Source organism: Delphinus delphis, chromosome 16 (genome assembly GCF_949987515.2).
Source record: "Delphinus delphis chromosome 16, mDelDel1.2, whole genome shotgun sequence".
Lineage (NCBI taxonomy): Eukaryota > Metazoa > Chordata > Mammalia > Artiodactyla > Delphinidae > Delphinus > Delphinus delphis.
The window spans coordinates 36,428,969-36,452,576 of NC_082698.1; the positions used below are offsets into that span (position 1 = coordinate 36,428,969).

The 23,608-nt window shown below is 42.5% G+C and overlaps 1 protein-coding gene and 1 long non-coding RNA gene across 4 annotated transcripts in view; one reads left to right on the forward strand and one right to left on the reverse strand.

The window, feature by feature from the left end:
- Positions 1–3,099: 3,099 nt before the first annotated feature.
- LOC132439361 (uncharacterized) lies at positions 3,100–7,238 on the reverse strand. The gene is made up of 3 exons (XR_009522346.1): positions 6,678–7,238; positions 4,722–5,073; positions 3,100–3,699 (listed from the first exon to the last, which is right to left on the reverse strand). It is a non-coding gene; the product is annotated as an uncharacterized lncRNA (long non-coding RNA).
- Positions 7,239–7,643: 405 nt separating this feature from the next.
- PANK1 (pantothenate kinase 1) overlaps positions 7,644–23,608 on the forward strand; it is a 69,715-nt gene continuing 53,750 nt past the window's right edge. The window contains exon 1 of one of the 3 annotated variants that reach the window (XM_060034501.2): positions 7,644–8,560. In XM_060034501.2, the coding sequence (XP_059890484.1) occupies positions 7,858–8,560 (703 nt within the window). In that variant the 5' untranslated portion in view covers positions 7,644–7,857. The other 2 variants (XM_060034504.1, XM_060034502.1) reach the window with 2 other exon arrangements.

Genomic DNA, 23,608 nt, shown 5'->3' on the forward strand with positions numbered 1-23,608 from the left:
GTGATGGATAAGTTTATGCCAAAACTTGTGGTGAAAAATTGTGGTGATGGTTTCACAGGTATATAATTATCTCTAAACTCATCAAGTGGTATACATTAAATATATACAGTTTTTTTATATGTCAGTCATAGCTCAATAAAGTGGTTTTTAAAATAAGTTAATTTTTTTAAATCGTAAATTAATTAAAACAAAAATACAATCATGGATTTGGAGAGACAGAATACAGGACACGAATTTTGTAGGTTTCCATTCAGCCTGAGACAGTCAGTCCTGGACCCGGCAGTAGGAGCAGTGACTCCCTGATTTCTTTCTTTTTTTTTTTTTTGTGGTACGCAGGCCTCTCGCTGTTGTGGCCTCTCCCGTTGCGGAGCACAGGCTCTGGACGCGCAGGCTTAGCGGCCACGGCCCACGGGCCCCGCCGCTCCGTGGCATGTGGGATCTTCCCAGACCAGGGCACGAACCCGCGTCCCCCGCATCGGCAGGCGGACTCTCAACCACTGGCCACCAGGGAAGCCCTCCCTGATTTCTTGGTTTACTGTTGTACAAGAAGTAGCAGTTCCCTTACAGAAGTTCCCTTAGGAAGCTGATCCTGTGGTGGGATTCTGGGATTCATTACTGGGAGCCCAGCCTAGAGGCTGTTCCTTCAAACTTTCCAGCGATTTTTACTTACCCAATTCCCTGCACTAATTCATTTTATGAGGAAATGAGTTAAAGTGGCTTTTATCACTTGCAGCTGAAGAAACTTCAGTATTCATAGGAGACTTCGCCCAGACAACAGGGAAGCTATAAGACAAATTTGAATGCCCTGAATGCTGGGACCCTAATCAAAGCCTGTCCCTTCCACTGATATCATTCTCAAAGGAATGTGCATACCCCCTCTTCACCAGCATCCCCCCAAATATTGGAACTTTGGTGTTGAAGAGATGAATACATATACACACACACACATACACCCAGAGATGTAGATATGGATATGGATATAGATACAGATACAGGTACACATTTTTTTTTTCCTCTTCCATATGCTGGAATGCTCTTCCAAATCTCTCTACGTGATACTTCGCACCTCAGTCTCTCAACCTTCAGGAACCAGTATCAATGTGGATTCCTCAACTACCCCCATGTAAACTGGTTCCTTTCTTCCAATAATTCTCTTTCACATCATTTTATTTGATTTTTATGTTACTTAACACAGTCTGTATTTATTTATTTAATTGTTTATTTTCTGACTTCCCCTGCCCACCTCCCCAGAGGAAGGTGTGCTCCATGGTGGGAGGGACTTTTTACCTTGCTCATCACTGTAACTGGGAACAGTGGATTACACATGGTAGCATCATTAAAAAATATTAGTTGAATAAGTATATAAAATAGAGAATGGTAATAGCTAGGACTTTTTTTTTTTTTTTGCGGTATGCGGGCCTCTCACTGTTGTGGCCTCTCCCGCTGCGGAGCACAGGCTCTGGACGTGCAGCCTCAGCGGCCATGGCCCACGGGCCCAGCCGCTCCGCGGCATGTGGGTTCTTCCCGGAACAGGGCACGAACCCGTGTCCCCTGCATCGGCAGGCGGACTCCCAACCACTGGGCCACCAGGGAAGCCCTCTAGGACATTTTTTTAAAAAAGGGAAACAAAGACCCAATGCAGCCAAAACTTAATTAATTAATTAATTTTAAAAAATGGGACAGACTTCCCTGGTGGTGCAGTGGTTAAGAATCCGCCTGCCAATGCAGGGGATACAGGTTCGAACCCTGGTCCAGGAAGATCCCACATGCTGCGGAGCAACTAAGCACATGCGCCACAACTACTGAGCCCACGTGCCGCAACTGCTGAGCCTGCGTGCCTAGAACCTGCGCTCCGCAACAACAGTGTGCATTGCAGCATGCACACTGCAATGAAGAGTAGCCCCCGCTCGCCACAACTAGAGAAAGCCCGCGTGCAGCAAACGAAGACCCAACGCAGCCAGAAATAAATAAATAAATAAAATTAAAAAATAATTTAAAAAATAAAAAGGGAAAAAAGGCTCTTTTGGAGACAAAAGTTTAAGATACTAGACTGCAAAAACATTTCAGTGAGAAATAAAGGGACCCAGTAATTGTTGTGAAGAGCAATGCTGTGTGGGCAGTGGAATACTGTATCAGGTGTTCACAACCATGGCGTAAAGTCTGCAGGTGACCGGAGATATGCCACCTTTTGGGAGGCACTGTGGCTGAGTTATGAAACGTGCAGGTTCTAGGGCCACCCAGACCTGACTTCAAATGTCTGTTATACATTTCCTGCTGTGTGAAAGTGGGCAAGTTAGCCTCCCTAAGCTCTAGTTCTCTCCTTCAAAATATGAGGATAATAACAGTACCCAACTCAAGTGACTACTGTGTTAATTAAAAAAGATGACACTTAATAGTGTGCTTAGTACAGTGTATGGCATGTAAGAACTCAATAAATGTTAGATAAGAAGACTACTATCATTTTGCTAAACCCAGCTCCATTCCTAAACTTATGCCCAGTACTTGGGGTCGCTCTGATTATAGCTTATCAAATTTCTAGGCAGCCACACTCCACCTCCCTTCACCAAATCATAATTGGTAGCTGCTCAAAAAATATTAGTGACTGACAGGAAGTTGGTTCATGTGAGGTGGGCTACAGTCCTGTACACACGGTTATTACTGGTAGTAGCAGCTGCTAATGATATATTTTTCCACCTCTGTTGACCAGAAACAAAACAAAAAAAAACAAACCAACAACAAAAAACTAAAATAGGCAACAATAGTATCGAGTAGAAAATGCTCCATCAACCCATATAGAAAAACAGTAAAGAGAATGGGATTGGCCTGAACCCTCTCCAATGGTTTGTTCCATCCAGTGAATAGTCTTCCTTATTTTTGATTTGCCGTATTGAGAGGGACAGGGTCAATTCATCCTGTCAGTCAGCAAGTGCCTACCATATTTATGGTAAGAATACCTCCTCCACTTCCACCCCCACCTTAGTTAACTTCTATTCGATATTCAGAATTTAGCTTAAATATCATTTCAGCTACTAAAGTTTAAGACTAGGCCAGGTGCCCCTGGCGTGTGCCCTCATGGCACCAGGAGTCTTACCTATTTTTTTTTTTTTTTTTGCGGTACGCGGGCCTCTCACTGTGGTGGCCTCTCCCGCTGCGGAGCACAGGCTCCGGACGCGCAGGCTCAGCGGCCATGGCTCACGGGCCCATCCGCTCCGCGGCACGTGGGATCTTCCCGGACCGGGGCACGAACCCGCGTCCCCTGCATCGGCAGGCAGACTCTCAACCACTGCGCCACCAGGGAAGCCCCAAGTCTTACCTTTTTTTTGCACTTCGCGGAATGCACTTATTTTGCTCTTGTGGTGATTATGTGCTTAAGGCTTGTCTTTTCTGTAATCTAGATAAGGACAGGGACTTGGTTTTTGCTTAAGAGTGTACCCCTGGTACTTAGCTTGGTGCCTGCTGTGTAGTAGCTGCTCAATTCTGAAGAAAGGAAAAGAGGGAGGCTCTGATGCAGGGGTCATCAGAATCTCCCCGCAGCACGTTACTCACCAGAGCAGCGTGCGTTTGCTTTTGGTGGCCTCTGACTGCCTGCAGCAGCGCTCCTCCCCGGGGTCCTGAAGAAAGCAGCATGAGAAGCAGGGTCATCCAGAGTAGCACTGTCCTCGAAAATAGTGTCTTGTGTGAGGTGCCCCATGCGAATCTCTAAGAAAGGTACCAACACCGATAGCAAAAAGGCAAGAAAGCAAAAAAGAAGTCATTTTGGGTCGATATAATTCTGGCAGTTAAAGTTCTAGTAATTCTTTTTAAACTATATCTTGAAGAGTACCCTTTCTCTGAGCTCATAGTGTCATCTGTGTGTCTATTAAGGGGTAGAAACTTGGGCAAATTTGGCTTTATTTCCATTTTAGCAAGGCACTAGAATTTCTACAGTGATGTGTAATGATGGCATGGTGGACAGGTTTTATCTGTGTCTTCAAAAAATAACAGTAAATTACAAGTCTTATTTAGAGTAATAGAAAACTAGTGCTGATGTCCCTTTTTTTTATGGGAGGGAGGGAGGGAGAGGGAGAGAGGAAGGAAGGAAGGAAGGAAGGGAGGAAGGAAGGAAGGGGGAGGGGAGGGGAGGAAGGGTTGAGTTAGACTGAGATAGGCAAATATTGATACGGCTCACATATCAATGTAAGTTTAAGTACAAGAATGTCATGATCAGATCTATATTTTTAAAGGCTCACCCTTCTTAAAGTATAAAACCCGGAGAGAATATAGGTAGAAGATTTTGCTCCTTTTCTGCGTATTTTATCTTGCATGCTGAAACCACCACATTCCCAGTTGCCCAAACTAGAAACACAGAAATTATCCTAGCCTTACCTCTCCCTCACCCTGCAATTCGCCACTAAATCCTATAGATTCTTTAAATAATTTTTAAATCCACCTGATGATCTCATTCTGAATGGTGTGTCCTTCACTCAGTCCCTTCTCACCTCTTTCCTGGTTGTTTCCAGTAGTCTTCTATCTAGGCTTTCCAGCTAGGAACTTCCTCCCCTATTTTATTCTCCAGACTGCTGCCAGAGGTCCTCCCAGGATGCAAATCTAGTAGTTTTTCCACAACCTAAAACTCTTTAATGGTTTCTCATGGCCTTCAGGAGAAAGTCCAAATTGTTTCCTATGGTGCAGAAAGCCATCTGAGATTTGGACCCCATCTAACCTTTTTGTCCATCACTTACCTCCTCCCTTCGTAGGTTGTGTTTCAGCCTTGTTGAACTCCTGGCAGGTTCCCAAACATGCCAGATGGTTTCAAAACACCTGCAGAGTCTCCACTTCCTCAGTTCTGAATGGAATTCCTTCCACCTTCCATGATGAAATCCCATTATTGTTCAAAATTCAGTTTACGGGTCATTTCCTCTCTGAAGCATGTCTTAACATCCATCTCAGCACCATCTTCCTCCTCTGTCTTCCTATTCCATCATTGCTCACTCTCTGGAGTCCTCTGGAATTCCCTTCCATGGCATTGGTGACATACTTTGTTTCATTCATTGTTGCTCCAAGGAAGGACCATCTGCATTTTTTTTTTAAATCCTGTTTTGAAAAAAGTTACTGTTTTGTTTCTTTAATTTAAAAAATATTTATCATCATCATCACCATCATCACCATGCAGACTCCTGTGCTCCAAACCTACTGAAGGTCTATGAACCTCGGCCCAAAACTGGCTCTTAAAAATTCTCCTAGGTTACTGGTCATGTCTTGCTTGTTGATCAGGTGCTGGCTACACAGGGTGTTCATCTGTGCAAAATTCACTGAGCTTTACCCTTAGGGTATGTGTACATTTCTGTATGTCTGTTATTTTCAACAGAAAGTTTAAAAGGAAAAAGCTCCCTAGGTTATTCTTATGATGGAGAACATTGACTTTCCTCTCCCTCTCTCTCTGAATTGTAAGCCCCTAGAGGACAACGAAGACATTTATTTTGGCTTTGTACTCCCTGCATTTGTTTTACTGCCTACAATATAGTACATGCTTAATAAATGATTAGTAAATAAAAAAATGAACAGAGGGAGAGAGTGCCTTGTGGCACTCTCCTCCCTCCCTCTCTCTCTTCCAAATATTATCTGTTCAACTCCCCTGCTGGAGCACATGATAGCTCACGCCTCAAAATTTCACCTCTGAAACCGCCCCCCACCCCACCCCCATACACCTGTGAGATGCCTCCTGGCTTCCTCTCTACCACATGCAGGGTGTAACTGATCCAGGGCACCAGCCTGACGATGATGAGAGAAAGGAAGCAGGTGGAGGACTTTCTGTCCCCAAACCAGTACTTCTGCCCTACCTGGGTCTGAGCCACCTGGCTCAGGCTTTCCTCACCATGCCTGGGAACCAAGCTGGAGAGAATATGTTCTTGGAGATACTGCATTGCTAAATCTTCTATTTGCATTTCTGATGTAAAGTGCTTCCTAAACTACTCAGCTTAAATTATGTAGGAATTTGAAAACTTTATGTTTGAATATTTAGGTGTAACAATGGAGGTTTTAGTTGTTGTTCTGTTTTTTTTAGCAAATTTACAGTAGAAAGAGAGACACCCTGGGTGAAATATTACCAAAGTCATTTATTCAGTCACAAATGATTACCAAGAGCTTCCTAGGGATACAATGATGAATGAGAGTAATCTGCCTTAATGGAGATTACAGTGTAGTGGAGGGAGACAATCAAATAATATCTAACTTTTTCATAGCACCTATGATGTGCTGGACACTTTACATATATATTCATTTCATCACTGTAACAACTCAGTGATGTTCTATGATTACCCCCATTGTAGCATTGCAGACTGATAGAGTCATGAAGGTCAAGTGTAGGAGGAGAGAGCCCTAATCTTGTCCTAAGGGTCAGGGAAGATTTCTTTAAATATAAGCAGTTGAAGCAGAGATCTGAGGATTGAGTTGGAATCTAGTAGACAAAGAGGTCTGGGAACAGGCAAGGGAAACAGCAGATGCAAAGGGATATTCGTGTGTTTGAGGACCTGAAAGTCTTCTCTGTAGAGGGACCATCAGGAGATCAAGACGAGGCAGGGGAGGTAGACAGGGGCCAGATCACCTAGGTTTTTTCTCCATGTCTTCAAAAGTATAATAAGGTCAGGGAAGCAAAGATAGGAGAATTAAGGTTTATTCTTAGCTTTGTTCTTACTAACCTCAGCCATCCCTCTGTGGCTCCGTTTCCTTAGCTGAAAAAATGTGTGAATGGACCAAAGCTCTGATTCTAGGTCAGGCTCTGCTGGAAGGAATTCCGATCAAGGTGCGAGCCCTGGCTGCTGCTGAACGCACCGAGGCCTCTGACTCCTCTGTAGATTAAGGAAATACACATGATGGAGAACATCACACACAATAAGTTACACAGTAAATATGGCTGTGAGTATAGTTTGTTCCCCTTGTTGGAAGTGAAGGGTGATCTGCTAATAATAACGGTGTAATAAGGATAACCACCTCTTGTGGGCGTTTAACTGTGTGCCAGGACTGTACCAGGTACTTTCAGACAGATTTCTCATGACAGCTCCTAGTTAGATTCAAAAGCTGAGGCCTCACGGGATTACACAGCTTTAGGAAGGTCCTCACCACCCAAATTTGTCCTGCCTACTGAGCGTCTCCAGTCCTGGCCCCTGTCACCAGGTGTGTTAACTTGAGCAATGACTTTCTCTTGGTTCGATCAGGGGCTGAGTTGGAATTTGAACCCAGCTCTGACTCCGGAGCCTATGGGGTTGTCTACCCTGCGATGCTGCCTTCCCTTCTTAAAACACAGGCAACTCCTTACTCTATAAATAGAGTGACATTGTCTCTTAAACGTCCTTTCTGGGTGAGGAAAGTGCTTTTTATAGCTTGGGACTGCTTCTGTTTACTTGGTCTCTTCCAGCACCGGTTAATCCCGCCTACATCTGTGACCTTCACTGTCCTTACACTGAATTCCTAGGTTTCCTCCCTGCAAAAGACAACTCCACGAGGCCACAAGGAGTCTGTGTGCCAGCAAAGAAATTACACGCTTCTCCCTCTCCAAATCCGCCTATCTTTCTATAAATAATCGTTCTCCTTCCCTTCAGGCCTGTGAGTAGTTTGGTCACTTCACTAAACACACACACACACTCACAAAGGTTTCGGGGAGGAGAGTACGACGTGAATGACCTTGCAAAGGTATCTAGCTCACTGGGGACAGGATTAGCAAACCCAAACCTCTACAGATATTTGTCTTCCCCGCACATTCCTCCCGAAGCTTCTCGCTCCTCTCGCGCCGGCCTAGCCCAGTCCCCTCTCGGCTCGCTCCGCCATACGAAGCCCAACCCGCCCATCTCTCCTTTGCAAAGCCAGAGAACTTCAGTCCCCATGTTGAAGCTCGGCGGTGGCGGCGGCGGTGGCGGGCAGGACTGGGCATGCTCAGTAGCGGGGACAGGTCTGGGAGGCGAGGAAGCCGCGTTTGAAGTCGCGCGGCTGGGGGATCCGGGGAAGGCGGGCTGCCGGGGCCCCGGCCGGGGGTGCGCTGGTATCCCCGATTCCGCGCCGGGAGTGGGCATGCTCCAGGCCGGCGCCGGGGGGCCGGCGCGCGGGGGGCAGGGCGTGGAGGAGGTTGGAGCGCCGGCGGGAGGAGGGGAGGAGCGCTCGGCTCGCCATCCCTCGGCGCCGGCTCTGCGGCTGTTGAATCGGAAGCCGCAAGGAGGATCCGGGGAAATAAAGACGCCCGAAAATGACCTCCAGCGAGGCCGCCTGAGCCGGGCCCCGCGCGCCGCCCCACCAGCCCCTGGCATGGGCGACCACGGCGGGCAGCCGGAGCGCTCGGCCTCGCATGCCCCGGGGACTCCCGCCGGCGCTGCAGCCGTGAACGGAGTGCTGCACAACGGCTTCCACCCGCCGCCCATCCAGCCGCCGCGCCTCTGCAGCCGGAGCCTCCCGGGCGGCGGCGACGCGGCGCCCCCGCGCCTCCCTCTCCAGCCAGAGCTCCAGCCACAGCCGCCGCCCCCTCAGCACGACTCTCCGGCCAAGAAATGCCGGCTGCGGAGGAGGATGGACTCGGGGAGGAAGAACAGGCCGCGTAAGTCCCTCCGGGAGGGGAGAGCGGGCGCCAGGCAGGCGCAGCGCGGGGTCCGGCACCCGGGAGCGGCGGGCCAGGCACCGAAGCGCGCGTCGTGCACACCAGCGCCCACCGTCGGCGGACCGCTCTGAGGGGGCGCAAGCACTACAGATCGTTGCCTAAGCCTGACCCTTGCTTGCTTCCATCTGTAGAATAGGCGATTGGACTCGGAGTCTGAGCTGCTCCTCAGGTCACGGCTCAATGGAAGGCAAATGCACTGGCCACCTTACTAATTTGTCGGTGGGGAAATGCACGTGTGTCAACATTTGGTGGGGTCCGGGAGTAGGGGTAGAGCAGCGGTGGGTGGAGAGCCTGAGTTGCCCTCGTTCTTCTCCTCGCCCCTTTCCCTTATGAGAGCTTGTCTTTCTGGGTTGGCGCTCAGGGCAGTCAGCTTGCCCTTTGAATCGCAGAGAAGCCGCCAGCTCCATGGGCCTATTCGCAAGCGCGAGGTCTGGAGGCGTGGAGTTTGACAGCCCCGGAAAATCACAGCCTATTAAACGCTGTTTCCTCGCAGCCAATGAGAGGACCTGTTGGCAGGGACACACCCACTGATACCATGTGGGCCGGAACTATGTGGACCAATGAAGATTGGAGGTGAATTTTTTCGCGGAGTGGGGAGGTGGAGTTGAGGTTTCTAATAGTACTGTACAGTGCAGAATGCTGAAATGCGTTATTTCACAATCTAAAGCTTGTATATATGTTAGTTTGTGAAGAGTCCCTTCCCCGCTGGAAATTCTGAGATGCAAATTGTAGCTCGAATTTACAACAGGATTTTCTTATCTGAGCTGAACTTAATTCAATTTGTTACCTCTTTCTGGGTCTCCTTAATGAAGCTTATAAATGGCAGAAAGCAAAGTAAGTAGAATGCATGCTAATAAGTGATTGCATTCAAACATGCACGTTTTGCATACAGGTTATTCTGTTTCACATAGGGAAATTGCTAGATATGCTTTGGATTCGTCTGTAAAAGCTTGATACTTGGCAAACAGCTTCACTTTTTTCTGTTTCTGTTTATCAACTTAGACTCTTAGCTTTTCTGCATTCAGGTAAAGTCTCTGAGACTTTGGAAAGCATTTTAACTCGACTGTGGGACGCGGTAACTCTGATACTTGTATTTTGTAGGTCTGAAATGTTTCGGTTGAAAGTTAACGTCTTGTCGGGAACTTTGAACCCATACAACAGATTGGCTACAGTTATAAGGAAGGCATCTTAACACCTAAATTTCTGTTTACTTTTGTTTTTGAGTCTTGTTAGAAAATGACTTTCTTTATGGATTTAGCATTGATTCCTAATGATTTATTAACTTGTTTTACTTATTTTGAAGCCAGATTTTAGTTATTTCTCTGATTTACATTAACAAACTGTATGAGAATTCACAATGTAAATAGCTAAAATATAACGAAAGAGAACTGCTTTGAGTATATAGTATTGCTAGCTTAAATGGTCTGTTTAACTGAGTGTATAATACCTCTTGAAGTAATTTTTGAGGAATTGAAAATACACTCTCTTAACAATAGCATGAAGGCAGAGAAAAAATAACCTTGAGCCTTAACTTTTGCTTGCAGATCCGCAGGAAGTATTATTCTAGAATACAGGAAAGTATAACTTTATGCCTGTGTGCTTTGTCAGGTATTAGTTTTGTATTTTTTTTAATGAAAACCATAGTTATTTTAAGTCTAGCGATCATACTTATTTATCTTTTAAAAAGAATTCATCAAAATTGACTTTTTATTATCCTATCATGTTTTTTTTCTCAAATTTGAACAAACATTTCTGAAATAAATTTTATATGTTCTGAGCCACATCTGCTGTGTTGACTACCAAAATCTCTTAGTTAAAACTAGGCTTAATTTAGTATCTTTATACCTTGCCTATTAGCATTCAAGTATCTTTTTACAAAAAAAAATACTGCCCAATCAGTTGATATTTAGGTAATCTAAGACAAATCTACTTAGACTCAAGCACATCCCTATTTTCTGATGACTGATAGCTTTTTACATAAGCAATTATTACAAAGAGTATTTACATGCTTTAAATGAAATTTGAGTATGTGGTTGATAAAAGCTTCAAAGCTGGACAAATAATTAATTCCTACTTACAGTTTGCAACTTCAAACTCCTGCTTCTGTCCAAACCAGCGGTGTTTTAGGGCAGCCAGATATCACTTCTCTCAGATAGGCACCTGGATTGCATATGTGAGTAGATGTGTTTCTGTTTGCTGATATTTTGGGTAGAGTGTGATAAACATTAAAATAGTTCATGTTTAAAAGCAATGAATGGAATGAAACAAACAATTCAGTAGTTTTTGATTATTTAAAAATTTTAAATCTGATCCCTCAGTGCAAGGACTATTCACAATCTTGTAATCTAAAAATCAGAATAGTGGCAGGTTGATTTTGCTAAATCAGGAAATCTTGTCCACTCTTTTAATCAAAAGATCACCTCACTCACTGTGCTTATTATCCTTGGAAAGCTTTTCCAAGACTTAACTGCTTCTTCAAGCTTTCTTGGTTACTTTAGCAACTGGGTGCCCTCAACCAAGTTAGGTCTCCTCTTGGAATGCTGGAGTCGGCTAGATGATCTTCAAGTATTGTTTCTTATATTGTACCTTCAGATTCTAAGATACTTCAGAGCTGATGGTTCTTTCTACATGACTTCTATGCTAGTTATCCAGTCTGCCACATGGCTTAACGTTTTATTATTGTTATTTTAAAAGTTTTTATTTCTGCCCTGTGCTGATTGTTCCATGTATGTTATTGGTCTTTTCTCCGCAATTAAGTTGGAAGCCTTATTACAGTTGGTAGTTTTTTTCATATGCTGTGCAACTTGGGTACAGATATTTGAGTATTTGATTGATGTTGATGAAAAAGGTACAGGTGACATCATCACCACCTCACTGAAGTAGCCATTTCCATCTGTACGACAGACGATGGCGAAAGTCCTTCCGTGGAGTTTCCATGAGGTCTCTATAGGGAGACTCCTTTCGCGTGCTCCTTGGTGCTCTGATGTTTTTGAAGCATACAAAAGTAGCTGACTCCTTATGGAGTCAACTCATATACCAAATATTTCTAAACTAATGATAGTCCTAGCAAAATGCCAAGAGCCTAATGTTTGTAAATGGTGTAGTTATTCAAACTCTGGAGAGCTTGAGTGTGAATTGCAGCTGGATGACCTGGGGCCATTTATTTAACCTCTGTGCTTCAGTTTCAGTATTGGTAAGATGGAGCTAATCATACAGCCTCACCACGTTGATGTGAGGATTAAATAAGATAATATGTATATAAAGAACTTAGATTCCTGCTTGGCACATTGGCACATAGCAGTTATTCAGTAAATGCCAGCTGTCATCACCACCATATAGAACACTGTCCACCACTAACCCACAGGACAAGACGACTGAGCTGGCAGAGACACCTCAGAATGACTTCCTTACTTAAAAAGGAGGGGGGGGGGGCTACAATAAGAAAGACCAAAAAGTTTTATTTGATTAACTATGACACTCCTAGCCCCACAATTACCTTTTTCCCCCCTTTGCCTCCCAAAATATTGGGTAATACAAAAATGGAGGAAAAAAGCAGGAAAAAGTACTCACAGTACCATCACTCAGAGAAAATGACTGTTTAAAATGTGCTAAAGGTAATTTTGGATCACACTAAGATAAGATTTTGATAACTTTTTTTTTATTGGACTGTATTTGATTTACAATGTTGTATTAGTTTCAGGTGTACAGCAAAGTGATTCAGTTATACATATACTTATATCTATCCTTTTTAAAATTCTTTTCCCATTTAGATTATTACAGAATATTGAGCAGAATTCCCTATGCTATATAGTAGGTCCTTGTTGATTATCTGTTTTAAATATAGTAGTATGTATATGTCAGTCCCAAACTCCCAATTTATCCTTTTTTATTTAAAAATGTTAGCAAAAGCATTTTCTTACAGCATTAGAGCATAATTTGCAATGGTTGTATTATATTCCCAATGTTCCATTATATAGATATACCATAATTTATTTAACCTGTCTCTCATAGCTTTAGGCTGCAGCTAGAGTCTCTAAACATCATAAACAGTTCTGCAGCAACAACTTTGTACATAACTCTTTATTTTTGATGAAATTGGTGAATATGTACTTTTTGGAGAAGGAACAGAAATGGCACAAAGGAGTATATAGCTGTTGCCTTGAAATCCTGGATATTTTATTCATTTAGTTTCTTTTTTCAGCTTTATTGAGGTATAATTGACATTTAAAATGGCAATATATTTAAAGTGTAGAACATGATGATTTAATATATGCATGCATTATGACAAGATTCCCATCATCAAGTTAAGAAATACATCCATCACCTCATATATTTACATTTTTATGAAAACACTTAATTCTGCTTTCTTAGCAAATTTCAGTTATACAATACAGTGTTATCAACTATAGTTACCATGTTTACATTAAATCCTCAGACCTTATTCATCTTATAACTGAAAGTCTGTACCCTTTTACCGGGCTCTCCCTATTTCCCTCACTACCACCACCCCAGTCCCTGGCAACCATTGTTATTCGACTCTGTTTCTATGAGTTCCACTTATTTTTTTTAAGTTTCCATATATAAATGATACCACACACTGTTTGTCTTTCTCTGTCTGGCTTATTTCAGTTAGCATAATGCCCTCCAGCTTCATCCATGTTGTTGTAAATGACAGGATTTCCTTCTTTCTCATGGTTGAATAATATTCTATTATGCACATATATGCCACACTTTATTCATTCATCCCTCGGCGGACACTTAGGTTGTTTCCATACCTGGATATTTTAGACTCTAAGGATGCTTGGAGACAAGCCACACTAGTGAAGAGAGGAGAAAAACGCAAAGGAGGTAATTGTTTGAGCCAGCAAACACTATGCTGCAGAAAGCTAAATACCTGAGTACCATCAAAAGGCTCAAGGATGTGAGCTGCGCTCTTCCGTCCCAGTGTGTAGCAACAGGCAAAAATAAGGGATGGATCAGTGCCTGCAGCCTCCTGGTGGAAGTTCCGAATTCTGCGATTCTCCAGATAGAAAAATAGCAGAAGATGGGTGAGAGTTCATTATGCATGTAACACATTCGTGGGTGCAAACTGAAGAAACCCTAACCTGTTACCGGTTTTAGCTAGCCACCATTGTCAAAGTGTAAGGCTTCACTTTTCTAAATATTGGGATATTTACCTTTGGCACTTAGAATTTCCCCTACTTCTGAGTCAGGCTAATTAGAAAACCCAGGATAAAAAGATAAACAGGTAGAATTTTCTGGTTGTATCTGCATAGAGTGTGAATATGTATGCATTTTTAAAAACATAATCAGAACTTCTAGATGGACAGGGAACTTTGCGAATCGAGAACAAAAGACTAAAATGGAAAGCGAGGGCACATTGTAGATTGCTCCTTTCTAGGGTGTGGTCAGATTTCTAAGTTTGTCGATGAAGTTATGAATTGTACAATGCACATTTGAACTGGAGATTTAAGAATTTAATGGCCCAAGTGTTCAGTGTCTAAGTGGTTAAGTCAGGTATCAGGATTTATTAGGGACGTGAACACCACTTTTCCCCAAAAGGCCAGTAAGTGAATTTCAACGTTAATACAAAGCATATTTTGTTTGGCATAGTAACAAAAGATGGAAAAAGTACTGTTACTTTTTAACATGTGGGACATTCAACAAGTGAATAAAACAAACTCCAGCCTGGTGTTTGGAGACATAATTGGTAGGGAAACACAGAGTACTGGTTTTAATTAACAGGTTTGAGGTTGGTTTTTTTATCTGTCTGATAGCCTGACTTTTAATAGTGTGTGTTATGCTTTAATACAAACCAATTACCATGAAAATCAATCAAGGTTTGACTTCCATTATGTTCAATTATATGCTTTAGCTTTACCGTGTAGGCCAGTGTTCACCTTGGGATGACAATATTCTGAATCAGATAGGGCACACAGAATTTCTTTAGTTTTTTTTAACATATTTTTTTTTTTTTTTTTGCGGTACGCGGGCCTCTCACTGTTGTGGCCTCTCCCGCTGCGGAGCAAAGGCTCCGGACGCGCAGGCTCAGCGGCCATGGCTCACGCGCCCAGCTGCTCCGCGGCATGTGGGATCTTCCCGGACCGGGGCACAAACCCGTGTCTCCTGCATCAGCAGGCGGACTCTCAACCACTGCGCCACCAGGGAAGCCCTAACATCTTTATTGGAGTATAATTCCTTTACAATGGTGTGTTAGTTTCTGCTTTATAACAAAGAGAATCAGCTATACATATATCCACATATCTCCTCCCTCTTGCATCTCCCTCCCACCCTCCCTATCCCACCCCTCTAGGCAGTCACAAAGCACCAAGCTGATCTCCTTGTGCTATGCGGCTGCTTCCTACTATCTGTTTTACATTTGGTAGTGTATATATGTAAATGCTAGTCTCTCACTTTGTCCCACCTTACCCTTTCCACTCGCCGTGTCCTCAAGTCCATTCTCTACGTCAGTGTATTTATTCCTGTCCTGCCCCTAGGTTCTTCATAACCTTTTTTTTTTTTTTTTTGGATTCCATGTATATGTGTTAGCATACAGTATTTGTTTTTCTCTTTCTGACTTACTTCACTCTGTATGACAGACTCTAGGTCCACCCACCTCACTACAAATAACTCAGTTTCATTCCTTTTTATGGCTGAGTAATATTCCATTGTATATATGTGCCACATCTTCTTTATCCATTTATCTGTCGATGGACACTTAGGTTGCTTACATGTCCTGGCTATTGTAAATAGAGCTGCAATGAACATTGTGGTACATGACTCTTTTTGAATTATGGTTTTCTCAGGGTATATGCCCAGTAGTGGGATTACTGGGTCATGTGGTAGTTCTATTTTTAATTTTTAAAGGAAGTTCCATACTGTTCTCCATAGTGGCTGTATCAATTTACATTCCTACCAACAGTGCAAGAGGGTTCCCTTTTCTCCACACCCTGTCCGGCATTTATTGTTTGTAGATTTTTTCATGATGGCCATTGTGACTGGTGTGAGGTGATACCTCAGTGTACTATTGATTTGCATTTCTCTAATGATTAGTGATGTTGAGCATTCTTTTATGTGTTTATTGGCAATCTGTATAACTTCTTTGGAAAAATGTCTATTTAGGTCTTCTGCCCATTTTTGGATTGGGTTGTTTGTTTTTTTGATATTGAGCTGCATGAGCTGCTTGTAAATTTTGAAGATTAATCCTTTGTCAGTTGCTTCTAGGAGGTGTGTCAAAAAGGATCTGGCTATGATTTATGTCATTGACTGTTCTGCCTATGTTTTCCTCTAAGAGTTTTATTGTGTCTGGCCTTACATTTAGGTCATTAATCCATTTTGAGTTTATTTTTGTGTCTGGTGTTAGGGAGTGTTCTAATTTCATTCTTTTACATGTAGCTGTCCAGTTTTCCCAGCACCACTTTTTGAAGAGGCTGTCTTTTCTCCATTGTATCTTCTTGTCTCCTTTATCAAAAATAAGGTGAGCATACATGCATGGGTTTATTTCTGGGCTTTCTATCCTGTTCCATTGATCTATATTTCTCTTTTTGTGCCAGTACCATACTGTCTTGATTACTGTAGCTTCATAGTATAGTCTGAAGTCAGGGAACCTGATTCCTCCAGCTCCATTTTTCTTTCTCAAGATTGCTTTGGCTATTCGGGGTCTTTTGTGTTTCCATACAAATTGTGAAATTTTTTGTTCTAGTTCTGTGAAAAATGCCATTGGTAGTTTGATAAGGATTGCATTGAATCTGTAGATTTCTTTGGGTAATATAGTCATTTTCACAATGCTGATTCTTCCAGTCCAAGAATATGGTATATCTCTCCATCTGTTTGTATCATCTTTAATTTCTTTCATCAGTGTTTTATACTTTTCTGCATACAGGTCTTTTGTCTCCTTAGGTAGGTTTATTCCTAGGTGTTTTATTCTTTTTGTTGCAATGGTAAATGGAAGTATTTCCTTAATTTCTCTTTCAGATTTTTCGTCATTAGTGTATAGGATTGCAAGATATTTCTATGCATTAATTTGGTATCCTGCTACTTTGCCAAATTCATTGATTGATTAGCTCTAGTAGTTTTCTGGTAGCATCTTTAGGATTCTCTATGTATAGTATCATGTCATCCACAAACAGTGACAGCTTTACTTCTTCTTTTCTCATTTGGATTCCTTTTATTTCTTTTTCTTCTCTGCTTGCTGTGGCAAAAACTTCCAAAACTGTGTTGAATAATAGTGGTGAGAGTGGACAACCTTCTCTTGTTCCTGACCTTAGAGGAAATGATTTCAGTTTTTCACCATTGAGAGTGATGTTGGCTGTGGGTTTGTCATATATGGCCTTTATTATGTTGAGGTAAGTTCCCTCTATGCCTACTTTCTGCAGGGTTTTTATCATAAATCGGTGTTGAACTTTGTCGAAAGCTTTTTCTGCATCTATTGAGATGATCATACAGTTTTTATTCTTTAATTTGTTATTATGGTTTACCACATTGATTGATTTGCATGTATTGAAGAATCCTTGCATTCCTGGGATAAACCCCACTTGATCATGGTGTATGATCCTTTTAATGTGCTGTTGGATTCTGTTTGCTAGTATTTTGTTGAGGATTTTTGCATCTATGTTCATCAGTGATATTGGCCTGTAGTTTTCTTTCTTTCTAACATCTTTGTCTGATTTTGGTATCAAGGTGACGGTGGTCTCAAAGAATGAGTTTGGGAATGTTCCTCCCTCTATTATATTTTGGAAGAGTTAGAGAAGGATAGGTGTTAGCTCTTCTCTAAATGTTTGATAGAATTCGTCTGTGGAGCCATGTGGTCTTTTGTTTGTTGGAAGATTTTTAATCACAGTCTCAATTTCAGGGCTTGTGATTGGTCTGTTTATATTTTCTATTTCTTCCTGGGCTCAGTCTTGGAAGGTTGTGCTTTTCTAAGAATTTGTCCATTTCTTCCAGGTTGTCCATTTTATTGGCATAGAGTTGCTTGTAGTAATCTATCATCCTTTGTATTTCTGCAGTGTCAGTTGTTACTTCTCCTTTTTCATTTCTAATTCTATTGATTTGAGTCTTTTCCCTTTTTTTCTTGTTGAGTATGGCTAAAGGTTTATCAATTTGTTTATCTTTTCAAAGAACCAGCTTTTAGTTTTATTGATCATTGCTATTGCTTCCTTCATTTCTTTTTCATTTATTTCTGATCTGATCTTTGTGATTTCTTTCCTTCTGCTAACTTTGGGATATTTTTTTTTCTTCTTTCTCTAATTGCTTTAGGTGTAGGGTTAGGTTGTTTATTTGAGATGTTTGTTGTTTCTTGAGGTAGGATTGTATTGCTATAAACTTCCCTCTTTGAACTGCTTTTGCTGCATCCCATAGGGTTTGGGTTGTCATGTTTTCATTGTCATTTGTTTCTAAGTATTTTTTGATTTCTTCAGTGATCTCTTGGTTATTTAGTAATGTATTGTTTAGCCTCCATTGTTTGTATTTTTTTGCAGATTTTTTTCCTGTAATTGATATCTAGTCTTATAGTGTTGTGGTCAGAAAAGATACTTGATACAATTTCAATTTTCTTAAATTTACCAAGGCTTGATTTGTGACCCAAGATATGATCTATCCTGGAGAATGTTCCATGAGCACTTGAGAAGAAAGTGTATTCTGTTGTTTTTGGATGGAATGTCCTATAAATATCAATTAAGTCCATCTGGTCTAGTGTGTCATTCAAAGCTTGTGTTTCCTTATTTATTTTCATTTTGGATGATCTGTCCATTGGTGCAAGTGGGGTGTTAAAGTCCCCTACTATGATTGTGTTACTGTCAATTTCCCCTTTTATGGCTGTCAGCATTTGCCTTGTGTATTGAGGTGCTCCTATGTTGGGTGCATAAATATTTGCAATTGCCATATCTTTCTTGGATTGATCCCTTAATCATTATGCCCTGTCCTTCTTTGTCTCTTGTAGTAGTCTTTATTTTAAAGTCTGTTTTGTCTGATATCAGAATTGCTTCTCCAGCTTTCTTTTGATTTCCATTTTTATGGAATATCTTTTTCCATCCCCTCACTCTTAGTCTGTATGTGTTCCAAGGTCTGAAGTGGGTCTGTTGTCAACAGCATATATACAGGTCTTGTTTTTGTATCCATTCAGCCAGTCTATGTCTTTGGTTGGAGCATTTAATCCATTTACATTTAAGGTAGTTATCGATATGTATGTTCCCATTATCATTTTCTTAATTGTTTTGTGTTTGTTATTGTACGTCTTTTCCTTCTCTTGTGTTTCCTGCCTAGAGAAGTTCCTTTAGCGTTTGTTGTAAAGCCAGTTTGGTGGTGCTGAATTCTCTTAGCTTTTGCTTGTCTGTAAAGGTTTTCATTTCTCCATCGAACTGAATGAGATCCTTGCTGGATATAGTAATCTTGGTTGTAGGTTTTTCCCTTTCATCACTTTAAATATGTCCTGCCACTCGCTTCTGGCTTGCAGAGTTTCTGGTGAAAGATCAGCTGTTAACCTTATGGGGATTTCCTTGTATGTTATTTGTTGCTTTTCCCATGCTGCTTTTAATAATTTTTCTTTGCATTTAATTTTTGATAGTTTGATTAATATATGTCTTGGCATGTTTCTCCTTGGATTTATCCTGTTTAGGACTCTGCGCTTCCTGGACTTGATTGACTATGTCCTTTCTCATATTAGGGAAGTTTTCGACTATAATCTCTTCAAATATTTTCTAAGTCCCTTTCTGTTTCTCTTCTTCTTTGGGACCACTATAATTCGAATGTTGGTGTGTTAAATGTTGTCCCAGAGGTCTCTGAGACAGTCCTCAATTCTTTTCATTCTTTTTTCTTTATTCTGCTCCCTAGCAGTTATTTCCACTATTTTATCTTCCAGGTCACCTATCCATTTTTCTGCCTCAGTTATTCTGCTATTGATTCCTTCTAGAGAATTTTTAATTTCATTTATTGTGTTATTCATTATTGTTTGTTTGCTCTTTAGTTTTTCTAGGTCCTTGTTAAACGTTTCTTGTATTTTCTCCATTCTGTTTCCAAGATTTTGGATCATCTGTACTGTCATTACTCTGAAATCTTTTTCAGGTAGACTGCCTATTTCCTCTTCATTTATTTGGTCTTGTGGGTTTTAACCTTGCTCCTTCATCTGCTGTGTGTTTCTCTGTCTTCTCATTTTGTTTCACTTACTGTGTTTGTGGTCTCCTTTTCGCAGGCTGCAGGTTCATAGTTCACATTGTTTTTGGTGTCTGCCCACAGTGGCTAAGGTTGGTTCAGTGGGTTGTGTAGGCTTCCTGGTGGAGGGGCCTGATGCCCGTGTTCTGGTGGATGATGCTGGATCTTGTCTTTCTGGTGTGCAGGACCATGTCCGGTGGTGTGTTTTGGGGTGTCTGTGACCTTATTATGATTTTAGGCAGCCTCTCTGCTAATGGGTGTGATTGTATTCCTGTCTTGCAAGTTGTTTGGCATGGGGTGTCCAGCACTGTAGCTTGCTCATCATTGAGTGGAGCTAGGTCTTAGCGTTGAGATGGAGATCTCTGGGAGAGTTTTCGCTGTTTAATACTACATGGAGCCAGGAGTTCTCTGCTTGACCAATGTCCTAAACTCGGCTCTCCCACCTCAGAGGCACAGGCCTGACACCTGGCTGGCGCACCAAAACCCTGTCAGCCACACAGCTCAGAAGAAAAGGGAGAGAAAAAGAAAGCAAGAAAGAAAAGAAAATGAAAGAAAAGAAAGTTATTAAAATAAAAAATAAATTATTAAAAATAAGAAAAATTGAAAACTAATAAAGTAAAAGAAAGAAAGAAAGAAGAGAGCAACCAAACCAAAAAACAAGTCCACCAATGATAACAAGCCCTAGAAACTATACAAAAAAAAGAAACAAAACAGACAGAACCCTAGGACAAATGGTAAAAGCAAAGCTATACAGACAAAATCACACAAAGAAGCATACACATACACATTCACAAAAAGATAAAAAGGAAAAAGAAAAGCATATATATATATATATATATATATATATATATATATATCTCTAAAAAAGGAAGAGAGCAACCAAATCAATAAACCAATCTACCAATGATAATAAACTCTAAATACTATACTAAGATAAACATAAAACCAGAAACAAATTAGGTGCAGAAAGCAAACCCCAAGTTACAATTGCTCCCAAAGTCCACCACCTCATTTTGGGATGATTGGTTGTCTATTCAGGTATTCCACAGGTGGAGGGTACATCAAGTTGATTGTGGAGATTTATTCCGCGGCTCCTGAGCCTGCTGGGAGAGATTTCCCTTTCTCTTCTTTGTTTGCATAGCTCCTGGGGTTCAGCTTTGGATTAGCCACACCTCTGTGTGTAGGTCGCCTGAGGGCGTCTGTTCCCGCCCCCGACAGGATGGGGTTAAAGTAGCAGCTGATTCTGGGGCTCTGACTCACTCAGGCCGGGGGGAGGGAGGGGTACGGAGTGCGGGGCGAGCCTGAGGTGGCAGAGGCAGCGTGACATTGCAGCAGCCTGAGGAGCACCGTGTGTTCTCCCAGGGACGTTGTCCCTGGATCACACGACCCTGGAAGTGGCGGGCTGCCCAGACTCCTGGAAGGGGAGGTGTGGATAGTGACCTGTGCTCGCACACAGGCTTCTTGGTGGCTGCAGCAGCAGCCTTAGCATCTCTTTCCCGTCTCTTGTGTCTGAGCTGATAGCCGCAGGTCGCGCTCATCTGTGGAGCTCGTGCTCATCTGTGGAGCTCGTTTAGGCGGTACTCTCAATCCCCTCTCCTCGTGCACCCCGAAACAATGGTCTCTTGCCTCTTAGGCAGTTCTAGACTTTTTCCCGGACTCCCGCCTAGTTAGCTGTGGCGCACTAGCCCCCTTCGGGCTGTGTTCACGCAGCCAACCCCAGTCCTTTCCCTGGGGTCTGACCTCCGAAGCCCGAGCCTCAGCTCCCAACCCCCGCCTGCCCCGTTGGGTGAGCAGACAAGCCTCTCGGGCTGGTGAGTGCTGGTCGGCACCAGTCCTGTGTGCGGGAATCTCTCCGCTTTGCCCTCCGCACCCCTGTGGCTGTGCTCTCCTCCGCGGCGCCGAAACACCCCCCTCCGCCTCCTGCAAAGGGGCTTCCTAGTGTGTGGAAACCTTTCCTCCTTCACAGCTCCCTCCCACTGGTGCAGGTCCCGTCCCTATCCTTTTGTCTCTGTTTTTTCTTTTTTCTTTTGCCCTACCCAGGTATGTCGGGAGTTTCTTGCCTTTTGGGAAGTCTGAGTTCTTCTGCCAGCATTCAGTAGTTGTTCTGTAGGAGGTGTTCCACATGTAGATGTATTTCTAATCTATCTGTGGGGAGGAAGGTGATCTCCACATCTTACTCCTCCGCCATCTTAAAGGTCCCCCCAGAATTTCTAAGTAGACCTTTTCTCTAGATAGTGCAGCCGTCAATGGTAATGGTGTCTCATTACTTAATTTATGACATCTTTTATATGCTTAGAGTTGTTTAATCATACACACATACGTGTGGGACTGTTTTTTGTCCTTGGGAATATATTTGAACGCAGCCGATGATTCCACGGGATAAGGGAATGTTATTTTTAGGGGCAGTTACGTCAAAATAATGATCTGGGACTCTAACAGATTTCTCTATGGTTTGGAAAGCGGGTGAAAAGACTCATGACAGTAGTGGGTACTTATGGTAGTCACTTTGATTGACTGAGTAATTAGCGTTCCTATTATTTTGCGACAACTATGTGTCCCATTGCTAAAGCATGGGATTACCACTCCCTCACTCCATCTTACAGATGGGGAAAGCAAGGCCCAGAGAAGTGAAGCAACCTGCCTGAAGTCTGAATGGCAGAGCCAGAATTCAAAAACAAGTCTAACTCCATTGCCAGCTAGCCAGCTTTCTTTTATGCCACATTCAGCCTATTATTTTGCAAAAAGGAAGTGCATTCTGTAAAACTTGTAGAAGAGATAAGTGTGTGCAATTGGTACACCTTTGGCAAAAAGCTCATTCATGTATTTGTGGAACTAACAGTAGCCAACATTTAGAGATGCTTACTCTGTGCCAGGAAGCCACACACTACAGGGATTATCTCATCCAACACTCCCAGCACCCTGTGAGATAGGTACTGCTCTAGATTGAATGCTTGTGTCCCCCCAAAATTCAGATATTGTAATCCTAACCCCCAAGGTAATGGTATTAAGAAGTGGGGCCTTTGGGAGGTAATGAGGTCACGAGGATGAGACCAGAGAGTTCTCTAGAGGTTACAGCACAAAAGAGACAGCTGTCTAGGAATCGGACTCTCACCAGACACCGAATCTGCCAGTGCCTTGATCTTGGATTCCAGGACTGTGAGAAATAAGTTTCTGTAATTTATAAGCTACCCAGTCTACGGTATTCTGTGACAGCAGCCTGAACAGCCTGAGACAGGTACCGTCACGATCTTCCTTCTGCAGATGAAGAAACTGTGCGAGGGCTCCTGGACTCGGGAAAACGGAGCTCAGATTTGGACTCTGCTGGGCCAGGGGACCAGATTCAGGACCCTAGTGGATTCCTAGGACGTGTCGGTAGTGTTTTGTAGTGGAAGGAGTTTTGGAGCCACCAGATCTGTATTCAGAGCCTCATTCTACTACTTACCAACAGTGTAGCCTCAGTTGAGATGCTTAACTTCTCAGAGGCTCACTTTGTTGACTAGAAATAACTGGTGTCCATCTTACCACTCGTGAGGACCAGACCTCAAAAATGTAGATAAAGTCTATGGTAGAATGCCTAGACCCTGATATGTGCATAGTAAAAGCTATTTTACTGTTAATACTAGCTGCTATTCATAAAGGGTATTTAATATTAATATTTTTGCTATTGTTTAGTCACAGAAGCTTTCAAAACTTTCTGAAATCTCAGGATTTTCATCCACTCATCTTGCTCCAACTGAAAACGTTTGGGGACTGGGTTTCAGGGTATCCTCCAACCTGATCTGACATCACCTCCTGAATGGAAGCTTCCCTAATTCCCTCTGAGGTTTCTGGAGGCAGGACACA